General features: G+C 41.8%; 1 protein-coding gene across 1 annotated transcript in view; it reads right to left on the bottom strand.

Annotated features, from left to right (window-relative positions):
- Positions 1 to 17,090, bottom strand: part of LOC308092014 (actin nucleation-promoting factor WASL-like) — a 44,176-nt gene extending 27,086 nt beyond the window's left edge. Inside the window, exons 1-5 of the mRNA XM_080437800.1 lie at positions 16,897 to 17,090; positions 8,941 to 9,075; positions 6,857 to 6,943; positions 5,616 to 5,712; positions 2,981 to 3,004 (exon numbers count right to left, since the gene is read on the bottom strand). Of these exons, the coding sequence (XP_080293926.1) occupies positions 2,981 to 3,004; positions 5,616 to 5,712; positions 6,857 to 6,943; positions 8,941 to 9,075; positions 16,897 to 17,013 (460 nt within the window). The 5' untranslated portion in view covers positions 17,014 to 17,090. The remainder of the gene's footprint in view (positions 1 to 2,980; positions 3,005 to 5,615; positions 5,713 to 6,856; positions 6,944 to 8,940; positions 9,076 to 16,896) is intronic.
- Positions 17,091 to 18,013: the final 923 nt, after the last annotated feature.

Genomic DNA, 18,013 nt, shown 5'->3' with positions numbered 1-18,013 from the left:
AAGTTAAGTAAATCTACATCAAATATGAAGTCAAATCTATGGCTGTGGTTCCCAAACTGGGGCTCCCCAAATTATTTTGGGGGGTCCCCAGATGATTAGCTTAATGTGCAACATTGTTTTAACACTCAACAGTAAAAAAAAAAAAAAAAAAAACGTATACAGGGTATCTGCACATTTCTAAAGTTTCTAAAATTTAAGGACTTTGAAGACCTTTTTAATATCAAATTGGCCAAATATTACATAAGAGGCAAACATTGTGAAAATAGCCGAAAATAGCCACAACGAAAATAGCCACAACACCTCGCAGTGCGAGGCGTTGTGAGCTTGTAGTTCAGCAATGTTTCACAATATTTGTCTGTGGAACCGAGTCAAACTAAATGTAATGCCTACAATTCCAAGTGCTTGTCAGGGTGGGCGCCGGGCGGTCACCATTTTTTTTATTTTTTGTGTGCTGCAAATCTTCAGATAATGATATCTTGGGTTCTTTTTTTGAGTTCTTTTCTATTTTTTTCAAAACAATAATTGATTAAAATTAAACAAAGATTCTTGTCATTATAGAAGAGTAAGGCGACACTTTTTCAGAAAACAACAGTTGTGCAAGCTCACAATGCACCATGCTGAGAGATAGTATCATTTTTGCTATTTTGCGTGACACAATTGTATGACAAAAATATCATTTTGACTAATCGGACTAGTTGATTTAGTCGATTACACAAAAACTATAATAAAAAATGTCTGCTTCGATTCAACAATAAAAACAACAACAACCACCACATGCTTCACCATTCATTGGAAAAAGCAGTCAGTAGAATAATTGCTAAGAAAATAAGTGGTAGTCGCAGCCATAGACATATAAAGGTAGACGCCTCCTTCGGCTCTGAGGCATTGGTATCTCGGGCGCCATTTTCGCGTAGGCAAGCTGTAGGCAAGCTGTAGGCAAGCTGTAGGCAAGCTGTAGGCAAGCTTCCGCGTGTGTCACAGAAGGGGGCGTTTGGTAGGCCAATCAGAGGCAGGTGGGGGCGGGACAACTATATTCTGACAAGTCTTAGAAAAGACGCACTGTGATTGGCCAGTAGTCAACGCACTGTGAGCGCTGTGATTGGCCAGTGGTCACTTTGAGTGTCCGTTTGCCTACGCGAAAATGGCGGCCGCGATACGAGTTTCTCCAACGAACTGCAGAGGCCAATGAGGTATCTAGGTTTCTATATCTATGGTCGCAGCCCCATACTCTGGTCTGTTCTGTACAGGCTAATCCGTGTCCTTAGATCATCACCGTTACCGACAACCAGGGAGGAGTTGGTGAAAGTATTTAGTTTTTTGAGATGCCGCCCAGCCACAGCTTTAAAAAAAACATGACACTACAGCTCTGATGATGCAACCAAGAGGCTGGACTCAGACCTTAAGTTAGCCATTCAGTGACCTATAACCACAGCTTTAGAGATTAGCTCTACCCTGAACGTGCTGCTTTTACAGCGCCGATTTAAAAAAAGGGGGGAGGGAGAGACGTGGTAACGGTGATAGAAGAAGAACTCGCATGTTTTACTTAAGTAAAAGTATCAATACTGCAATGTAGATACACTCTGTTACAAGTAGAAGTCCCGTATTCAAAATGTACTCAGTAAAAGTACAAAAGTATCAGCAGTAAAATATACTTAAAAGCACCAAAAGTAAAAGTACTCATTGTGCAGAATGTCCCATTTCACACGTTCAAAATGTATTAAAAAATATTTTGAAAATACCCTATCTACAAGCTCACAATGCGTCGCGACGTGACGCATTGTGAGCTTGTAGATCGGCTATTTTCAAATGGCCGAAATAGTTAGTGTTTTGCAATAATAATCAAAATCTACAAAGTAACTAGCAACTAAAGTTTTCATATAATTGTAGTAGAGTAAACAGTGCAATATTTGCCTCTGAGATGTAGTGGAGTAGAAGTAAAAAGTACTGAAACTTTTAAATACTGAAGAAAGTAAAAATACCTCAAAATTGTACTGAAGTACTGGTACTTGAGTACATGTACTTAGTTACTTTAAACCACTGCGTGGTAGGCTAGGAAGGAAGGAAGGAAGGAAACCATGTGGTCTACATATGGGGCCTCCTCTTGGCCATATCAACCCTGGAGGGGTGGGGTGGGGGAGTGTGTCAGTCTGCAAGCTACAGTATATGCTTTAAATAGAAGAATGTGTACCACTGATACTGTCAGAAAACTTCCTCCTCCTATGCATTTTAATGAAGCCAAGACTCCTCAAAGACTATTCCACTCCATGCTCAAATACCATCGTCAACATCGGACAGCTCTTTTTGCTGAACAACTGATAATAATAACCCAGGCCTGGTGTTAGTTAGTAAGCTATAGATAGCAACTGGGATATGGGCCAAGTATTTATCATAAGTACCTCAATCGCTCACAAATATACGGCTTGATGCTAATCACTTGATCTCCTGATCATGAACACATTTGTAGAACTTTTTTACAGTAGATATATGTACAGTAGATACAGTGAACTCCTCACTGTACTGTACAAACACTGACTTTTTATTGTTTATTCATTAGCACCTCTGCTGCTACTAACATCTATGCATTCCATCGCTCATTTTGCATTGGATTGATGCCATCAAGATAATTAATTGTTGTACACTTGTGTTCAATGACAAAATAAAATCACCCATCCATGACATTTTCCTGAATATTTCCCAAGGCTCAAAACACCAATGTGTAGGCTGGCACGATTTGTGATTGTGTGTACATGACTGTGTCATGTACACACAATCACAACATATTTCATGTTCAGCACTGAAGTTAAAAGCTCTCAAGACCTCAGATTGCTTGCTTGCTGCATAAGACTGTGACTTTCTATGGATATAAACCCTGTCTAGATAAAAGCCAATGCCAAGTGCAACAACCTGCATTTCCATGTATCACGCTGAAACAGAACTTTTAAAAAAAAGTCTTCATTATTAAAGTTATAATTAAACATACCATTTGGAGGGTCACGTCTCTTCTCTGCAAAACAAAAAATGTACACAATTATAGTTTTGAAATCGAATCATAAAAAAGGCCCCATCCAAAACAATGCTAACAGAAGAAGATATTGTGGAGATAGTGAGGTTAAGTGCGGAGGAAAAGAGCGAATTATCATAGAGGCAAAGCGCGTTGCTTTGGAAAGAAGTTAGTATAAGCCAATGTGACAAGTCTCTATGTCAATGACTGCTCTGATCCAGACCTGCATTGTGTCTGAGGCAGCGATGCCACCACAAGCCAGCAGTGGTGTAAAAAGTACTCACATATTTTACTTAAGCAAAAGTATCAATACCACAATGTAGAAATACTCCATTACAAGTAAAAGTACAAAAGTATTGGCATGACAATATACATGAAGTACCAAAAGTAAAAGTACTCATTATGCAGAATGTCCCATTTCAAGTTTTCAAAATAGCCGATCTACAAGCTCACAACGCGTCGCATCGAGACGCGTTGTGAGCTTGTAGATCAGCTATTTTCAAATAGCCGAAATATAGATCTTAAGTGGTTAATGTATGTTTAGTAATAAAAATCTAAATCTACAAAGTAACTAAAGTTTTCAAATAAAGGTAGTGGAGTAAAAGTACAATATTTTCCTCTGAGGTGTAGTAGAGTAGAAGTAAAAGTATTGAAAATTGGAAATACTCCACTAAAGTAAAAAATACCTCAAAATTGGACTTAAGTACAGTACTTGAGTAAATGTACTTAGTAACTTTACACCTCTGCAAGCCAGACAGAACATGCTATACCTCACAGGGAGGAACATCAGTCAGGAAGAGAGTTGAGGAAAGTCAGGAAAACCTCGACGGAGGAGAAAGGTGGGTTAGAAATGTTATAAACAAAAAAAAGAGGTATGAAAGCCGAGCCGAGTTCTCTGCCGTGCTCCACCGATCTTTACCCTCGCTTGTCCTGCCAGCCATGTGCCTTTGAAACCCCTCGGTCGCCACTGTGCAAATAGCTCACATCAAAAGCCCGGCATGCGGAGAGGAGGAGGAGGAACAGGAGGAAACTGGCCAGGAGCCAGAGGAGAGGAGAGGAGGGAGGGAGGCCATGCTGCTGCTGCTGCAGACCCCTCTCCTTTTCAACTATGCAGAGACACGCCGCTGCTTTTACTAGAGAGCCACAGAGACGGACACCGCTGTGCTGACAGCAGCAGACCAGTTAGGAACAAGACAGACAGACAGACAGAGTGCAGCCCTCGCCCCCCAAACCAAGCCTTATAATCAACCCCCCTCCCCCCCCTGTCCATGAGTCACTTTTTCATGGATGAAAGCAAAATAAAATCTCACGACTGAAAATGTGTGATTTGTGAAACAGTGTGCAAGGAGCCCCCCCCTCATACTAGCGCCGTTTCCTCAGTAAATTATGTAAAATTATGATGTTTATGATGTTTTAGTCATATCGTTTCTGCTTTTCTACATAGTGCCAACCAGGTGAATAAAGCACCTGCTGTTCTACATAGTGCCAACCAGGTGAATAAAGCACCTGCTGTTCTACATAGTGCCAACCAGGTGAATAAAGCACCTGCTGTTCTACATAGTGCCAACCAGGTGAATAAAGCACCTGCTGTTCTACATAGTGCCAACCAGGTGAATAAAGCACCTGCTGTTCTACATAGTGCCAACCAGGTGAATAAAGCACCTGCTGTTCTACATAGTGCCAACCAGGTGAATAAAGCACAGATTGAGGCGTTAACATTTGCTTTTATATGAAATATTGGAGACTATTAAGATTTTATAGAATATGCTTCCGAACATATTGTTAGTTTAGACACTTCAAATGCTCTAATCTTAACTCATTGAGTGCCAGAATTGGCAGAATTATTTCAGAATGATGTTGTCCCAGTGCCAGAGTTTTTTTCAAAGTAAAGGAAGCGAGATACAGCCTTTTTCAGTTCTAAGTTAAACAAGGAGTGGATGGAGCTGCAAATCTTCAGATGATGATATCTTGGGTTCTGAACATGTTTTCCAAACTTTTTTACAATTTTTTCAAAAACACGTCAAACACGCCATTGGCACGTTGCGCCATAGCGGTAAAAACACGTGAAACACGTTAATGGCAGCCACTCAATGAGTTAAAATAATTACTGAAGTGAAAGTGGCCGATCTACAAGCTCTTGTAGATCGTCTATTTTCGCTGCGCAACATGCTTCCATAGAAGACATGCTGATGGCTTCTATGGAATCCAAATGACTGAAGTCAGTCGTGGCGACTGAGAACTTTAATCCATGCACTTTGATATGTAAGCCAATTCTGCAGTACGTCTGAAACCACAATATCCCGCATGTGTATGTAGAGCAATATCTGTAGTCTATCGTATAGTATTGGACCCATTTGTCTCCATGTTATGACTGCCTCTACGCACCTTCGTCAAGTTAGGTTTTCAGTTATGTTACAAATGGAAGTGAAGTTGTAGAGTTTCTGAAGATCCAATAGGACGAGGTGTGATTCAAAGCTATGGGTTTGAGAGAGCAGGGCTTTTGGTCATTTTGGTTAGTAAAAAGCGTGTGGGAAAAACTAGTGGAAGTTGAAACGTCATTTGGCTGTGAGAAAGGCATAGGGGGCGGAGCAGACTCTGGCGTTGTGTGGATTACCAGTTTTGCGTTGCCGCCGACCGAGCAGGTCGTTGATGGCGACTCGGAACCTCTTGGCCTCTTCTTCGCTGGCGAAGTTCAGCCCCATCTGACAGCTCTGCGGGACAGAAAAAAAACCAAGCCACTTGAAACCACATGAACCTTAGCGTCGCTATTCTGGGAGCTAAATGTGGGAGCTAAATGTAATGTCACATTAGTGTTTGTATTTGTTGATGACATGCACGGTATTATTGTGTAAATTTTTTTAATGCTATGTGATGAATTGAATACATAGGACCACAATGGAAACAAGTCCCCAGGACCTTTTTTGTGTCATCCTTTTAGCCTTAATGTCTGACTGTACCATGTGCTGTTTACATTTCTAACTAATAAAGCATTATCGTCATAATAGGCAAATATTTGGTGTAGATTTGATGGGAAAAAAAGGAGGGGGGCAAGAATAGAGCCCTGGGGGACAATTACACCTTCAAAAACTATCATAAAAATACCCTTCATGAAAATCCATATTAATACAGAAGTGAGATACTACTACTACCCGTAAAAAAGTCTTAAGTCACAGACGAAAGCCAACATAAAACTGTGCTCCATATTATTATGATTAACTCTATAAACGCCATTGACTCGAAAACGCGTCAATAACTACTTAATCCACCCACGCCATTGACGCGTTTGACGCGTTGGATTTGCGTTCATTGTTTAATCTCTGATCGCGCTATGCTGCTTAAAATTCAATGTTATTCTCGAGTTCCACTTACTTCACCCATATCTGCATCCGGTTTCATGTCCTGGGTTCCGTTTCCGGTTTTTGATTATTTTCCCCCGGTCATTTCGTCCAAAATAGGTAAACAAACGGTTTTTCACACGGTATGACGAACAAACGGACAGTTTCTCTTCTATAATCTATGGTCTGGGTGACGATCAGTCATCGCCGTCGTGTATCACAACGTAATTTTGACGATCAAAACAATCTGGGAGGACGTCACATCCGTTTTCATGGTTTTCCCTGTCTAATCGCTCAAGAAGGGTGAGAGAGACACCAGGAGCTGATCAAGCTATCATGTGCTGCTCTCTAGTGGCGGATTTGTGCGGCGTCTTTAAAAAACAGTCTGATCAATTATTTTCATGAACATTTTCAAAATATAAAAATAAAAAAAACACGAAAATTGCTGGCAATGGGGGAGTACTTTATGAAAATACTCTGGCAGTCAAAGAGTTAATCAAAGGTAGTGTTATAGACTTACATCGCCTGTAAATGAAATGAAGTACGCTCTGGAGTTGGTGATAGAGAAGTTATTGTACAATTCCTGCTCGAACATGGTCTTTCCTTCCTAGAAAGAGAGAAAGAAAAGAAACGGCTCAAAACTGGTTCTGGCTCCTGCAGTTTGACAGAGGCTGGAATTGCAATATAATTAGAGAAATGTTATTGAAGCACAATTCATATTTGGTACTAGAGGTTTGTAGTTGTTTGGTTGTGTAGTTTTTGCCATGATATAACTCCAAACAAGCACAAACAAAGTGGATTCTGCCAATGTATAAAATGTTTACAAAACCATGCATCAGCGAGGTGCCAACTTTGTGTTAATGTTACCATTTGAATATTAAGAAGATCTGGTAGGTATGCTTCCGAGACGAATCACTGCGTATGTTTATTGTGTGTAAGAAATGACGACGGTATCTTTACCATTAACAAAAATGTTTATACATTTGAGCCACTGCCGGGGCCAGAGTTAGTGTCAAAGTGTCCTTGAGCAAGACGCTGAACCCCTAATTGCTCCTGATGAGCAGGTTGGTGCCTTGCATGGTTTCCTCCGCCATCAGTGTATGAATGTGTGCGTGAATGGGTGAATGGCACAATCAATGTAAAGCGCTTTGGATAAAAGCGCTATATAAATTCACCATTTACCATTTATATTGGCAGAATCTGTTATAGTGAGTTTTTTGTGACTTAATGACATCAATGTTTGATATCTCACCAACATTTGTAGTAACATCATGGCAACAACCCAAACCTCCTCCAAAGTGTCCTTGCACTTAAAAGCTATAAAGCAGGGGCAGGTACCCTTAGGCACGGGTGCCAACATTGGCACAGGGCAGGGTGATCACTGGCACACTGGCATAAGTGTGAGTGTGTGTCTTTTACAATTAAATATTCAAAAAAACGTTTAGTCAGTTAAATTAAATGTAACTTTTTTTAATGAATAAAATGTAAATTTGTCCTATCTGTATGGTAGAGTATGATAATACAATATAAGTTATACAATCGGGGTGGTTGTATTTAGTCTCCCTGCTCTTCTATTGAGACATTTAGATCGAGTCATGGTCATGTCTCACCTAGACACAGGATCTGACAGGAATTTTGACCTGATGGTCAAGATTAAATGTATCCCCTGAGCAAGCAGGCAGGCTCTATTAGCTCAATGGTAAAAACAAATGCAGCACTTGTGCAGAAAACCAGGTTCAAATCCGGGGTAGAAGAGGAAAGTTAAATAGTGCAGCTTTAAGTCCCCTTACATCTATATACAAATTACATCCTGCACATAATTCTACGTCCATTCAAACTCCCAACTCTGACTGGGGAGGAGTCTGGGAGATAGGTGGGTTATTGCTCTGAGTCTAATGATCAATACATCCTGAAAATATTTCTAAAGAAGAAGAAAAAAATAAAAGGTTGTGATCTATGGACAATCAAAAGCTGTTGGAAATATTTTTGATGTGGTGTCATAATTAAACTTAATCTATCAAGACTATCAAGAAAATGAAAATATGGCACTTCATGTCAAAAAGGTTGCCGACCCCTGCTATAAAACCAATCCTGAACAGAGACTACATCAGCAAACACCAAGAGACATTTTAATCTCAGAAACAGGTGACACCAAAGCTACCTTTGCTATTATTATTATGCATTATATTCCCATAATGACACCTTTTTCTTCTTCTTCCGAGTCACTTATGCACAAATCCCAAACTTAAAGAAGTAGTTCGTCCAAAAAATCACTTATTTTCTATCAATTGCACACCCCATGAAGCCTTGAATTCATGGACTTTTCTTTGTTTTTGTCGCATTTGTAAGCCAATAATTTGATTACCGTCTCCTACCGGCTAATGTATCAACACACCCGGTCATCAAATTATTGGCTTAGGAATGCAACAAAAACAACATCATGGGGTGTGAATGAAATGGATAGAAAATAAGTAATGTTTTGGGTGAACTACACCTTTAAATAAGTAAATTGACTTGAGTTTCCAATTCAATTTGCAGACTTTGCACACCTGCATGTGGCTTTGCTCCGGGGCCAGGCTAGTTTGGCTACACCCACCCACTCACCTTGATGTCGAACACCCTGATGTAGTAGGACCTCTGGGGGTTGTCTTTGATGAGACAGGCCACTCCACAGCATCTCTTCACCCAACAGGAGCTCCGGTCGGCCCCGTACACCTGCACCACTGCAGAGCATAGAGCCTGGAGTGGACACACAGAGAGATAAAGATTACCGTTACAATGTGCAAACAAACACAGTGGTCCCTTTTCCACCGGGATTGAACCGGTTCCGTTCTTCTATCCCCGCCCTAATTCTGCAGACTTTCCACAGAAAATTAATTGGTTCAGAACCCTAAAAGTTGGTTCGAAACTGGAACCATAAAAATACTTTTTCTTGCCCTGAACTGATAACCAAAGTAAGTATTCGCTAGGTTGGAAGATGCAGATGCCATATAAACAACAGCAAGAGCAAGCGAAGAATCATCGTTAAAAAAAAAAGAAAAGTGAAATTGTAACTGCCATTGACAATTGAATTTCCCCTGTGAAATGGACAATTCAACACATGCTTCTGCTGGACAGAATTGGAAATCGAACCTGGGTACCAAGTATAGATCCCAGGGGGACATGTGGTTAGGAGGACTAAGGTGACATTTCATTATATTCTCATATTTAAACAAGGAAGAACAGCAAACAAGGGAAAACTAGCTGGTTCAAAGAGCCTGTTAAAAATGAAACAATAGTGATAATACACAACTTTTTGATGGCACAGACAATAAACTCTAATCAGAGACCCATTAACATTCCTCAAAACAAATGTGTCATTTAAAATCCCTCAAGAATACAGATGGACTAACTTTAGTCCTAGACGACAGTACTCATGGAATAAAGCAGCGGCGTAGCGTGGAATCTGATGTTGACCGGGCCACGATCTGATCAACCCCCCCCCCCCCCCCACACACGCGCGCGCGCGTGTATGGTCGTTTAATTAAACGGCCATAAAGCAACATAAACAACACACTCTACCATCCTTCAGTGGTGGAAAACGTAATTTCATTCATGAATCCCAGGATCCAGTCTCTTTTGGACACCTCTTAGGACATGATATGACAGTAGCCTATATGCCTCCAACAGACTACGGTATTTAACAAGTCACACTTGGACCATTGATATGCAGGAGGAGTAGGCAGCTTTAGCTTTGTAAAGGTGCGAATGGGGCAGCCAATGTATCACTGCAGTAACGTGAGCGTCGCGGATGGCGGCTGTGTCTATTGTTGTCGGAGCGGAATTATTTTTTCTGGCGAATCTTGCCCAGGAGTTGGAGCAGCTAGACGGGGCAGGCAGGGTCTTTACTGACCGGGCCATGGCCCCACTGGCCCTCATGAGGCTTCGCCGCTGGAATAAAGCAAAATAAAATCTCACGTTTAATGATGACGTTTAGGTATTATCATTCATTCTAAACCCATGTTGCTGCTGTTCGACATACAGCCAACTAAATTAGTTGAAGAAATCACAGATTTGAGGCATTAACCTTTGCTTTTATGACATTTCTGAGACCATTCATGTTTATGGAAGATGCTCCAAAACATGTATACTATTGCTTAATCTTAAAATAACTAATAACCGAAAATAGCCGGTCTACGCGCTGCGACGTGTCGTGAGCTTGTAGGTCTGCTATTTTCGGTTGCGCAACATGCTTTCATAGAAGACACGCTGGCTCCTATGGAATCCAAATGACTGCAATCAGTCATGGCGACTGAGAACTTTAATCCAAGAGTACTGCCTCGACTATAGAACAAGATGCTGATAGAATTTTCTGTCCTCCTGCACATCAATAAATAGCTTTCCAAGCTAGATATATATGGCCTTATATATCCTTGACATGCATTTGCCAAATTAGGCTTGGTATTGCACAGACACGCATCTGGCATTTCTCCATAACTACTGGGAAGTGATCACAAAAAAGCTTGCACTTTCACTGCATGACGAAGGAAAGGATAGTCACTCTATTTGGTCTGTGGTTTTGAGGTCTGTGAGTGACCATCCTGTCCGGGCTTTGTTCCTCTACACAACAAACCCCAATCTGTGCTTCATTCACTGCAGGGCCAACGAGGAAGAGGAAATGTCACTTGGCTGGTTTCCTTCTTGCTGATTTATGAAGCATTTTAAAGGAGGAACACCAGGAAACAACTTTTCAACATGAAGTCACCCCCCACGTCATAACAGAGAAGGTCACAGGGCTACGATGAGTTACAAAAGAGGGAAAAAAACCTCAAACAATGCCGTTACTGTGTCTCAATAGTGCAAAAGCAGTTATTTGCTGATTAGAAATGGAGTATGAAGACCAAAGGGATACTGGTCAACAACATGAACCCTGCCTAACATTCGACAAAAATAAGCAGAGCTACAAGAGCTTGTAGATCAGCTATTCTAAGCCAAGAGATTTGGTGTAGAGGGAAAGGGGGAGGGGGCCTAGTATAGACCTTGGGGGACTTCAGTCAAAAGTATAGGGTTAACCCGTTAAGACCGGGAACACATCTTTGTAACCACTTTAAATTATTTTATAGTTTGGCTATTAGAAAATAGCAGATATACAAGCTCATAGCGTGGCACTTCACCTTGTAGATTTGCTATTATTATTATTATTTTTTAATCAAAACATTTGTAACTCAAATCTTTGCTTCTGGGGGTCCCTGGAACAAAATATTTTGAGATGGGGGTCCGCGGCCAAATGCATATCATTTTGGGGGTCCTTGACAAGAAATTGTTTGAGAACCACTGATATTACAGCAACAATAAGTGTTTCAGAAGACTGTTAGCATTTAGAAGACATTTGTAGAGTCGGCCTCAGGTCTAAATGGGTTAATACAAATAATAATAAGTCTTTATTGTCCCCTCAGGGATATTCATCTTCATAGTCTGTTGCAACAGAAAAAACATAACCATATACAGTGGCGGAACAAATGAAAGCCGGGCCGGGAGGCACAGCGCAGTGATCAAAGTTCTGTATCTTGGTCCAGAGTCTGAAGTGACGATGTAAGGGAAGATCAGTGTCATTTGCTATTGTGAGTGCTAAACGTGTGATGGCTTTATTGTTCATATCAGAAAGTGTTGGTGTGGGAAGTCCGATAATCTTGGGAGGCAATACAGGTACTGAAAAGTTTGTTTTTGTTAGACATGGACAATATAATGAAAAAACAAACTAACAATACAACAGAACCGGTCTTTTTTCTTTTGGTTGAATAATGAAAAGTGGTGGTTAACCGGTCACAGGGGGTGTTATTCTGTGACTTGACATCAAAACATTAGACACCAAGAGGTCAAGTACCCAGGTTCACACTATTATGGTCAGAATTTTGCTGGTTGGGAAATTGACCCAAGGAACTGATAACGCCATTCTAAATATGTGTGGCACCAGCTTGAAGAGTCACATTAAAATGCCCTAATCCAAGAAGTACAATAAAAACCGGCTAGTTCTCATTAGTCATACAGGCCTCCTTGCTACAATGAAGCTGTGATCTATTGCAGAGCAGAGCCCTTCTAGGCATAATAATAATAACCAACATGGCACTGGCAGCAGGGCAGAGCAGCACAGGATGAATGTAAATAGGATTGACAGCCAGGCTGACTTGTTGTACACCTCCATGAGAATGCAAACTGCAGTGCGACAGGCTGAAACACAATATCATGATCACCTGGGTTGCCAGGTCTGCTTATTATAAGCGTCTTTGGGCTTGTTAACATTGCTGGTTGCATTTTTTTGGGCTTGTTTCTAAAGTGTAGTTGCTTATTTGGGCTCGTTTCCTAAATGTTGTTTAAACCAGTGGTTCTCAAATATTTTCACGTCAAGGAATCCCAAATAATGTAATTGTGCACAGACCCCCCCCCCATTTGAAAAAGAATTGGGCCAGGGTACCCCCGTACCAGATTTGAGTTGTTAAAATGTTTTTTTGAAAATAGCTGATCTAATTGTCAAGCGCACAATGTGTCGCAACGTGTTATGAGCTTGTAGATCTGCTATTTTCTAATAGGCGATGTATACAGGTTTAAAGTGCTCATGTGGTTGATTCTTTTGCGCTTGTTTTCATAGACTTGGGTTGCTTATTTCTCTCGCAAAAAAACACCGTCAGAGGGCCAGATAGGGCTGGCACGTCAAATGTCACCGTAGTTTTTTACCAAATAAAAGTCAACATCAATAGAGTCGATAATCATTCTTGAATCAAAAACGTTCCAAAAATACCTAATCTACCAGCTCACAACGTGTCATGTCACACGAGTCAACACGTCCTAAGCTTATACAATTTCTGAAAATGTTTATATAAGTATAAAATAAAGGCCAAAGTGACCAGGAAAAGACAACAATTATGATCACGATATTACCCAAACTCCCAGACGTATCATATCACGAATCACGATACAGATATAATGCCCAGGCCTACGTGCATATGAAGTGCATGAATCCAGACTAGATGCTGCCAAGTTTGCACTTAAAGATGCCTACACCAGAGAGCTTGAAGAACAGCTCATATCTAAAACCAAGGAACTGGAAAGGGCACACATTGGAGCATCCTGAGAAGCTCTAACGGAGATAACAAACAAAAATGCCTCTCCAATTATAAAGCCAGAGGAGACACCACTGAAGAAAGACTGAACAAATGGTTCGATCACTTCAGCACTCTTCTTGGAAGTCCTGACCAACAATCGGTTGACTTGAATGACCCTTTCTACAATAGAAGGGTGAGTGACAAGCTACACATTGATACCAACCTGTTTAACATGGAGGAACTCCAAGCACTCCTGAAAAACCTGAACAAGGCAAAAAGGCCAGGACCTGATGACATTCCAGCATCCTCCATAATTATACAATTCCTGTGCAGATTATTAAAAGCCATTGCCATAATGTACAAAAATCCCACCAGTTTCGTTCAGAGCCACGATGGTCCAACAAAATAGTTACCGAATCCCGACTACAGCTGGAATTCTCCAAGGTGACACGCTTGCACCTTTCCCGTTTGTCATCGTGGTGGACTGTGCTCTACGACAATCAGTGGACAAAAAGAGACAATGGCCTCATGGTTGGAAGAAGATCTAGTCGTCAGAGCGAGAAATACCAGACTGACCTCGACTGTGCGGATGTTGTCGCCCTGACCGCAGAGCACACAACATCTGCTCTGACACTGCTCATCTCATTTGAAGAAGCCGCTGCCAAAGTAGGACTTTAAAACACAAAGAGAAAGGAATGCATGCTTATGAATGAGGACCCTACACGCCCAAGTATTACATCAATGGATGGATCACACATTAAAGGAGAATACCGGACAAATTAAGTGTTGCCTTTGATGTCTCGTTACTTACCGACCGACGTGAAAAGTGGCGTTCTTTTTTTCCATAGATTCCCGTGTCGTCATTTTTTAAACCCCCTCCGTTGTCAGAATGGGAGCGCGTGGGTCAGGGAGATTCGTCTATTATAACCGAGGCAAAGTTGTTTTTCTTGCTTGTTTCCAGAATCTGGCAACACGAGTTGCCAGGTTCTGGAAAGAAACAAGCATCCAGTGTTAAATCGTTCGCCATTAACGGTGGCCTCGCAGGACATTTCAACGCACGTTTGACTATCATGAGACTCCACAATGACTAGCAGAAGAGAGAAAAACAACTTTGCCTCGGTTATAATAGACGAATCTCCCTGACCCACGCGCTCCCATTCTGACAACGGAGGGGGTTTAAAAAATGACGACACGGGAATCTATGGAAAAAAAGAACGCCACTTTTCACGTCGGTCGGTAAGTAACGAGACATCAAAGGCAACACTTAATTTGTCCGGTATTCTCCTTTAAGGAAGTTGTCTGGCAGTCCGGCATTTCAACCTCCACCAAGGTCTCTTTCTTCAGGGCCTGTGTTGAAAGCATCCCGCTATATGGTGCTGAGACATGGACTATGACGAAGGAATTACGAGACCGTCTTGACGGCACATATACAAGACTCCTCACGTGTGTTTAAAAACATCTCCTGGAAAACTCACCCAACCAAAGAGCAGATCTATGGTGAACTGCAGCAAGCTTTGCTGGTCACTGCTACCGCTCTAAGGATCAAGTAATATCAGATATCCGGCTATGGCGGCTCCCCCAATCGTCCAGAGGAACCAGGCCTCGTACATATTCTGACACAATCCCCAGGGACACAGGACTTGCATTTCAAGAACTGGGAGCAGCAATGGCCAACAGGACTCCGATTGGAAAGACGTGGCATCTAGGATCTCGACGACAGTCGAAGGATGATGATGATCATGTTGTATGAAGTACAGTGTTAAAAGTTTAATTCTATTAAACAATATGGAAACAGCGGTTCAGCTTTCCTTCATCACGGTGTACAGTATATATTCTGTAAGGTAACTTTACACAACAACTACACTAACACCCCTGCTACATAACGTTACGCACTCCCATGTATACTGCATCGTACGCCGGTGTCCCTTAAAAGAGCAGATCTACAAGCTAGCTGGTTTTCTTCTAGATGAGTCCAGTTGGTTCAGCAGCCCAGGCCCAGTCCAGTGTTGCCAGGTTTAGCGAGAGAAACCAGGCAACCAGGTCTATGAAAACAGGCGCAAAAGCAGCAACTAGGGCTTTAAACCTCTATGCATCAGATATTAGAAAATAGCAGATCTACAAGCTCACAACATGTTGCGCTGAGACGCGTTGTGAGCTTGTAGATCTATATTTAACGGCAACAAAAAGGTCTTGGGTGAAAATGACAAAAGTCATAAAATATTTTCAGATGAGGGGTCTGCAGACAAATACATACATATTAAATGGGGGAGGGTCCTTGACATGAAAATGTTTGAGAGCCACTGCTTTAAAACAACAGTACAGCAGCAAGCAAGCCCCAAAAAAACAACTGAACTTTATAAACAAGCCCAAAAACATGCAACCACCAAAAATCATTTGCCAGGTGCTTTACAGAAAAACAAGCCCCACGTCACTTATAAAAAGAAAACATGGCAACACACTTGGTCCAGCTTCCAAAAACCTGCACAGTTCCAGTAAAAAGCCAAAGCAAAGGAAAAATCTGCTGAGCTGTCATGATGCAGAATGTGGCTTTAATAATGTCATGATGCGGACTGTGGCTTTAATACACCAACTTATTACTGCTTCATTATGTTAGCTATGTTATTATTATACTTATTTCTGCGGCCCACACGCACTAAACACCAACGCAATTGCACCCTTCATGACACCATGAATGAATAATAATGGTGTCGCACTTATTTCCTACAATCATAAATAAGCAGGTTTTAATGTAACTTACGATGCATTTCCAGCCCAGGTAGTTGACCAGACAGACCTTTAATTTAACGATGCTAGCCCCGATACATGACTGTCATCATATCATCATGACAGTCATGGATGATCTTCAACCTGGTGTTTGCACTTTCTCCATTTATAACCCGTACATCGACATAAAACGTTCATATTTCCAATATAAAGTTCTGACCTCATGGTCACGGATGTTACAATTATGTACGGGCTCTCAGAAGTACGCGTATCTTCCGTATTGTTCAATAAAAAAGCATTTTAATCCGATCGGTGGCCATTTTCTCCAAACGCTTTCAACTACGCGACCCTATCGGTTGGGAGGTGTATTGCACTCTGACACATTATAACTATGGGAAAATGGCCACCGCTCGGATTAAAGTGCTTTTTATTTAACAAAACGGAATATACGGGTAATTCTGAGCAGCCCGTACACAATTATAACATCCGTGGCCATGAGGTAAGCACTTCATAGTTGATATACGAACGTTTATGTAGATGCACGGGCCGTAAATGGAGAAAGCGCAAACAACCAGGTTGAAGTTCATCCATGACGGTCGTGACACGACAAGTCATGCGTGCAGGGCTATAATAAAAAACACCAACGCGTTCCCATTCCTTCATCACGCAAAATGAAATTAAAACGTCATGAATGAATGATGGTGTCGCACTTTCTTTCCTAATATTAACAATACATAAACGTTGTTATTCAACTTACTATACATTTCCTCCCCAGGTAGTTGAACAGACAGTCGTTCTCCTGAGGGGTCAGCAGGATGGAGCCGACGTTACCGACCCTCCTGGGTGGAGGAGGAGGGTTATGGTGGTTGTTCATGGTTTATAGGGATCCCAACAAAATAATAAATACAAAAAGCGCAGTTTGTACTTTTTTAAAGCTCGTAGAATTACATAAACATAACATCCATGCAGGCTTGGGTCGCCGACACCACCACCACGGCCTGCTGGTCCTCCTGCTCCTGCAGACGGAGGATCATCTCATCTATAGGTTATAGAGTGTGTGTGTGTGTGTGTGTGTGTGTGTGTGTGTGTGTGTGTGTGTGTGTGAGGAGGGCTGGAGGAGGCCCATACACCACGGAGGAGGAGCTGCCTGCCTGCTGCCTGCAAAAAAACAACCAGATCTGGTGGATCTGGTCCTCCACAAGTGACCTTCTCGGTCCTAAAATGATCCGTGGTGATCTGGTGCACGGAGCTATAGGGAACGATCCTTAAACTTTCATTCGGGGGGAAACTCCGCGTCCAGCTGCACCATCGATGATGAGCCGCCTGCCTGCGTCCATCCAACATGGACGGGGGGAAGGAACGTACCATTTCAATGAGAAAGAGAGGGTGTGTGTGTATGTGTGTGTGTGTGTGTGTGAGTGTGTGTGAGGGGGGGGGTCTCCGACACAGCAAACATGTTATTTCCACGAAATGACAAGACCCTAATAACATTTGTGTTTGTTCTAACCGTTTGGTCAGTACTGTGTTTTTGCAGGATGGAGGGGAAACGGAATGTCGTGACGACTAAACTAACTGACAAGCGGAATGGTTTCGTCCTCCTGATTCCCCCGAGGATTGAAGCAACAGGAATGCAGTATGGGGGCGTGTCGTCGTTGTGAGGGGCGGAGCTAAAAGGGGGGTCGTCATCGTGCTGTCAGACAACCATGCAGACATGCAACTACAGTGCCCTCGATATTATGATGTGCCATGTAATGCATTGCAAAGCAATGCAATGCAAATGCATGATAGTATGCAAAACAATGCATGATATAATAAGCAATACAATGCATGATATAATATGCAATGCAATGCATAATATAATATGCAATACATGA

This window comes from Gymnoscopelus braueri (assembly GCF_963280865.1).
Source record: "Gymnoscopelus braueri genome assembly, chromosome: 9".
Taxonomy (NCBI): domain Eukaryota; kingdom Metazoa; phylum Chordata; class Actinopteri; order Myctophiformes; family Myctophidae; genus Gymnoscopelus; species Gymnoscopelus braueri.
The sequence above is the reverse complement of the archived record's forward strand: the minus strand, read 5'-3'. Positions and strand labels throughout refer to the sequence as shown.